Below are 6,000 nucleotides of genomic sequence, written 5' to 3' on the forward strand. Positions count from 1 at the left end.
TTGTGTTCCTAAATGTTGCTGATTTGTAGTATGAACATTGACAAATCATTTAACAACTCTATGCCTTACTTTCTACTTCTGTAAAATACAGATAATACCCATGTTTGTAAAACATTTAGCTCCTCCATGGCAAGATTTCACTAAATGCAATATATTGTGATCACCTACAGTTTAATACTTTCTTTCTCCCACTAGGAAAAATAGACCTCCTACTCTTCCTTTTCTGTATTTGGTTCTGGTAACAAATGTCATCCTCCACTGACAGTTCAAAGCTATATAGTCATTAAAACATGTCCTCCTTTACAAAGAACAGTTTTGTGGCACTAAGAGTATCAATGATATTGTATCTTCCTTGTGGTTATCAGTGTGTGCTTCATGATAATATAACATTAAAATCCCAGTGGTGGTAATAGAATAGGCATCCATGCTGTTACTTGATAACATTGTGTGACAATCAATTTACCTGAGCATTCTTCTCATCTTTATGGAAAAGAACATGAATAACTGTGTCCCTGCTCAATGCTTTCAGGTTTGGAGATGGCTATTCAGTCAAGGTTTGGCTTAACAAAGAAGCAAGCAACCACAGTACAATTTTGGACTATCTGCAGCTACATTTTCCAGGAACACAGTTTAAGGTATGGCTGAAATTCTCTATTCATAGCAGTTGCCAAGGATAAGTTCTTGAGACCATTAACAAAAGGCAAATTTGAATAAACTAGCTGGTTTCTCATTCTTTCCTATCAATATGGCTACTCGTTTTAATTTATATGTGTTTAACTGTTAAATTGTCACCCACCTGTATGCTGCAGATGCAGAGTAGGGCCATTTCGGCAGCATAAGCAAATGTGATTGGTTCATGAGCTTCAATTCCCTTCTCTTATTTTTGGTATTTACAGAGTCAAATTTTCCAGAATACGCACACAGGGTCTGATTCTATGTCCACTGAAGGGACAACTTAGTGGTCTGAGCATTGGCCTCCTAAACGCAGCGTTGGGAGTTCAATCCTTGAGGATTGAGGATTTAGGGATCTGGGGCAAAAATCTGTCTGGGGATTAGTCCTGCTTTGAGCAGGGGGTGGACTAGATGACCTCCTGAGGTCACCTTCCAACCCTGATATTCTATGAATGGAAGTAATTTCAGAGTTAATATATCCGCAACACCATATTTTTCTTTGTCCTCACCCAGTCAATCCAGTACCTAGAAAATGGCAGGCAGGTGAATAGTGTGTTAGGAAGTCAACATTTACCCACAGCTACCACACAGTGACATCTAATATGCCTCAGATGCCTTCTATTTTAAGCATAAGGAAATGCTTAGTATTTCAGATATCGTTGTGTGGTAACTTGATTGTTGGATGGCAATTACTATGTGTACATGTCATCAGAAGAAAAACTCTGAAATATATATTTAATAGTTGACTGAAATGTTTTGCTACAACTCTGTTCTCCTTTCCCAGCAGGTTGCCTTTTTTTGAACTCAGAATTAAAATAGGGGAATTCTTCTGAGGCTGAACTAATGCAAGGAAATGGGCATCCCAACCAAGAGATCCGCTTAAATAATATTTTAGACATTTCTCTCAAGACATTTCTCTCAACTCCTCCTTTTATTTGTCTTTTTTTTCTTTAGTCCATCCATTTAGATAAACAGTGCGATATCTTACTCTTATGAGGTGTACAAGCCCATAGATGTACTGAGATTTTCATTTTCACAGGCACTTGGCTATTTGGTTATATAATATTGCTGATGTAGAAATCACACATTTTTGCTCTTAGCTGTGTTCATAATAGCCTCTAATGGTAACCCTAGATGAGCTGGTTTGTGTGTATCTATATAAAATCGATGCGGTACCCACTAGTTAATAGAAGTAAACTTTATTCTACTTTCTCAAAATTTACAATGTCTGCAGTAAGATGGCTATAGTCCAGTGCTCTGAAGCACTTCTGTTTTCCAAGGTCACAGAGGAAAAGTCAATTGGTGTGTTCCTGTCTCCATAAAAGTGTCCTGGATTTACATATATTGTATGATATGAACACATCATAAAAGAGTAATGCTTTCAAACATACCACAGCCATCTGTCACATCCCCAAATGTGTTCTGGCATAAATATCAAGATTAAAATATATACTGTCACATGCAAAATGGATCCTTGTAGGTTAATTTAGAACTCTTGTCTCTGAAAATGTGTCCTATAAAAGTAGATGGTCCCAAGCTGTAGAATTTTGGTCTGGGTATAGGTTTCTAGCACCCTGAGTTTCAGGGTAGGGTTCTGATTTGAGATTTTGGTTTGGCCATTGTAGATACCAGCTGTGATATACTGATTTCAGTGTGGTTTCTGAAATGTTTCCCATTCCCCAAAGTGTTTGAATCAATGGGTTTGGTTTGAAGCCATCTCTAACTTTAAAATTGATAAGAAAAATACATCTCTGCAGCCGCAAACAGCCAGTTATCTTTCAATTCCACTGTGATAGCTTTGTGGATACTGAAAGATCTTTTCTGAACCATACCATGTTGTGCTTTTTACAATGTTACAGTCAAGATCTAGTATATTCTTACAGAATCATATTTTTCAGCTGAGGCTCATATTGAAACCAGGTCAGTTGAAAATAAATATAATTTTATCAGACTATTCACTAGCATTTATTTATGTTTGTTTGAAGGAACAGCGCCTTAATCTGCAGGAGTATCGTGTACCGTACAGATGGGGCTGTTTACCAGAGCTCTTCAAAGTTTTAGAGAACAACAAAGTTCTGCTGAAAATCAAACATTATTCCATTAGCGAAACCACTTTAGAGCAGGTATGTTCCTCCTCGATGTTGTCTCTCTTTTTCTGAATATGCTGTACTACTTTAATTATGTATGCAGTAGAATATTGCAGTATATAGTTTATGTAGAGCTGTCCTAGTGTGATTCATAAGACATAATAACCTTATAGTTAAAGGATTTTCTCCTTTAGTGTAAGTGGCTGGGATCTTTCCTTTTGAAGCAAATGTCATGCAGTTTTTTTGCATTTGCAATCTATGTACCACTGCAACAAGCACATTAGAAACGCACAAATAGAAGGGATCTCTATGAAATGGCTATGAAATCTTGGGTTTACACCATGTATAATATAGTGATGATCATGAAATTCCTGGGTGCCAGTGTTGTGTTACAGCATCTAGGGATATAACTTCTCATATATATTCTGAAAATGCTGAGAAGCTGAGCTCGTCAGAACATTAATTATGTATAATATTTGCTGTGAGATTAGCTCTTTTTTCCAAGTGCAAATCATTCATGAACAGACTTTGATTTGTATTAATCTATCAGCTCCTGCTGCTTTAATTATTCAATGAACAATTTATGCAAACAAATAGCCTATGGGTTACTCCTTGACTGTTCACTCAAGCTTGTTTGCTGTTCATTATTTATGGTGAGTGATTGCTTACCTCAGTTACATGGTATTGTTTTTGCACCCTGACTGAATAAGTGAAAGTTTTAAACAGGATAATAGTGACTGCTGAATAAAAAATATGAATGGATTCCTTTGCTTGCATGTGAATATTGTTATGGGAATGAAGAACTGTCATCCCTCAAATATCCAAGTGATCAAAAAACCGTTTCGTGTGAATGTAGGTGAAAAGCAAACAACCAGGGGACCCAACTGAATAGAACAGGCATTTGGAATTCAAATGGATGTTTCCTCACATCAGTTCAATGTTCAGAAGGTTATTCAACATAAATTTTAGCTTTAAATATCTGGGTGTAGATCCTGCACCACTGACATCAATGGGAGTTTTGCTATTCAAGTCAATGGAAGCAGGATCAGGCCCCTCCAATATTTTTTAAAAAATGAAGATTTGTTTGTTCAATACAAGCAAAATCCAGTGTTCCCAGGGAATGTGGATAACCATATTAAATCTGAACTTATTTTATTGAACATGGACTTCTACTGTTTTGCTTTGGAAAGCATCTTAATAAAGGTGGCCTGAAAAAGTCACAAAAGGAGACAAAGTTCCAGCTCATGTATTGCTATCCCATAAGCCCTCCTATGTTGTGTCTTGCAGGTATTTATTAATTTTGCTATTCACCAGCAGGAAACGTCGCCTTCTGCACAAGAATCTTCAACCAATTATCACCACCATCTGCCAGTCTAGGCTCAGTGCAGGTCATTGTCCAACAATATGTTTTATAGACAATAAAACTTTTCACCTGGTTACTGCCAAACTGAAAGGGAGAGGGAAGTTTGTAATTTATAGACGAAAAACCAGAACTACCAGTTCTTAGTAGAAAGAGTGGTTATTAGAGAGAGATACACACACACACACGAAAGCCAAAAAAAAGTACAGTACTTAACTGAACTGGAATTTTATAATAAAACGTTTGGCCTAATTAATGAAATCTGTTACACAGTAAAAGGGCTGATCTTATAATGAGTGACATTTCAGAAGGTTTTTTTTTGGTGGAGGGAGATTGCTCTCTATTCATTTGATCAGTCACATTAAAAAGCCATAGCTATTACATGACAAGGGAAGCAAAACCCAGTGGATATTAGGAACAGCCATGCTATCATATAATATTTGTATTTAATAGCTCAAATGAGAGCACTTTGACTTCTGCATTAATTCAGTTCTGTGTTATGACAAGCTAAATTAGCTCTTTTTATTGTATAAAAGAAGCACTATATTCCATAAGGGCTTTTTGTCAAAGGGGGTATTAGTGCAGTTATATTAAGTACATTTAACAAGGTTCATAAATCATACTTGACAATGAGTTCTCCCTAACACCTGTAGGTTATTTCTCTAGGATTGTTAAGAATAATCTATTTTGTTAGCTTTTTTTATGTTGTTATTCTTTAAATGTTCTAAGAGAAGGTGAAAATGGATTTGTAGCCAAGGACCTATTGGAAGTAAACGAGATAAATTTACAGGCATTGATCAATAATCTTTTCAGGCTATTTATCCCAATTTCAGATTCTTCACACAGGGCTGTGCCACAGCTTTCAATAGTGTCATCAACCTGTAAATGTGAGACAGAAATTAACACTGAATGAACAAAATCTCAGCCTCTTTCATCCATCCTCATATGTCTGTGGCTAGAGAAAGATCAGAACTTCTTGGAGCAGGGGGGAAGAGGAGAAGCTCTTAGCTTATTTTTATAAACAAACTCTCTGGTAACCCTGGCACAGTAGTTGATATCACTTTCATTGGGCTCTATTGTTGAATCTAAGTTGAAATTTTGGAACACTGTGATTTAGTAGAAAGGTATTTCTATGATATAATTTCTGTGAAAATCAAATTGTACACTTTGAGATAAAAAGATCTAATCAGAAGCTATCTGTGTTCCTGTGTCCCTGCTTTAATGCCATACTGTAGCAGGATGTAATTTAAAAGTGTTATGCTTGTGCCCTAGGCTTTTCAAGCTGACCCAGAAGGGTTTTTGATTCTTACATTGACAGGTGTATTTTTGGACCATGATGCTTTTGAATGAATTTAGAACTCAGGGTTCCCACTTTGAAAACTTATTCTTGCTCTTTTGAAAATGTTAAATCCTGAAAACTTAATTAAATGTCACTTTTCTGAGTAAAGTGTGGAATATTGTATTAATGTAGTGGGTAAATAAAGTCAATAAGATTTATTTCAGACTGATGGTTGAATGCAATTCTGTTAACTATATTTCTCTTCTTTGAATCTCTTCATCTGTCTCTCTCGGGACCCAATTTAATTGAAGCAAATAGCAAACAATGTCTCTCTCCCAATCCTTTATGGTTGAAGAAGGTCAAAATCTAATTGAGTTTCAGTGTATTTGGTTCTGTCTCAGAGGACATTTTCCCAGTCTTTGAAATGCTGCACTCTGGAAATTTGCAAGGCTCAAGTCTAGTCTTTGAAGATTTTTTTTTAATTAAAAAAAATATCTGTTCCATGAAAAGGTCAATTCATATGTTAATGTTGACAGAGTCACTGAATTTATGAATCACACAGAAATGTTATGCATATTATCACCTTTAGATTTTGAGTCAAA

General features: G+C 36.0%; 1 protein-coding gene across 1 annotated transcript in view; it reads left to right on the forward strand.

The window, feature by feature from the left end:
- Positions 1–5,588, forward strand: part of ABCA13 (ATP binding cassette subfamily A member 13) — a 294,970-nt gene extending 289,382 nt beyond the window's left edge. The window contains exons 60-62 of the mRNA XM_050937636.1: positions 530–635; positions 2,658–2,795; positions 4,047–5,588. Of these exons, the coding sequence (XP_050793593.1) occupies positions 530–635; positions 2,658–2,795; positions 4,047–4,136 (334 nt within the window). The 3' untranslated portion in view covers positions 4,137–5,588. The remainder of the gene's footprint in view (positions 1–529; positions 636–2,657; positions 2,796–4,046) is intronic.
- The last annotated feature ends 412 nt before the right edge of the window (positions 5,589–6,000 follow it).

This window comes from Gopherus flavomarginatus, chromosome 2 (assembly GCF_025201925.1).
Source record: "Gopherus flavomarginatus isolate rGopFla2 chromosome 2, rGopFla2.mat.asm, whole genome shotgun sequence".
NCBI lineage: Eukaryota > Metazoa > Chordata > Testudines > Testudinidae > Gopherus > Gopherus flavomarginatus.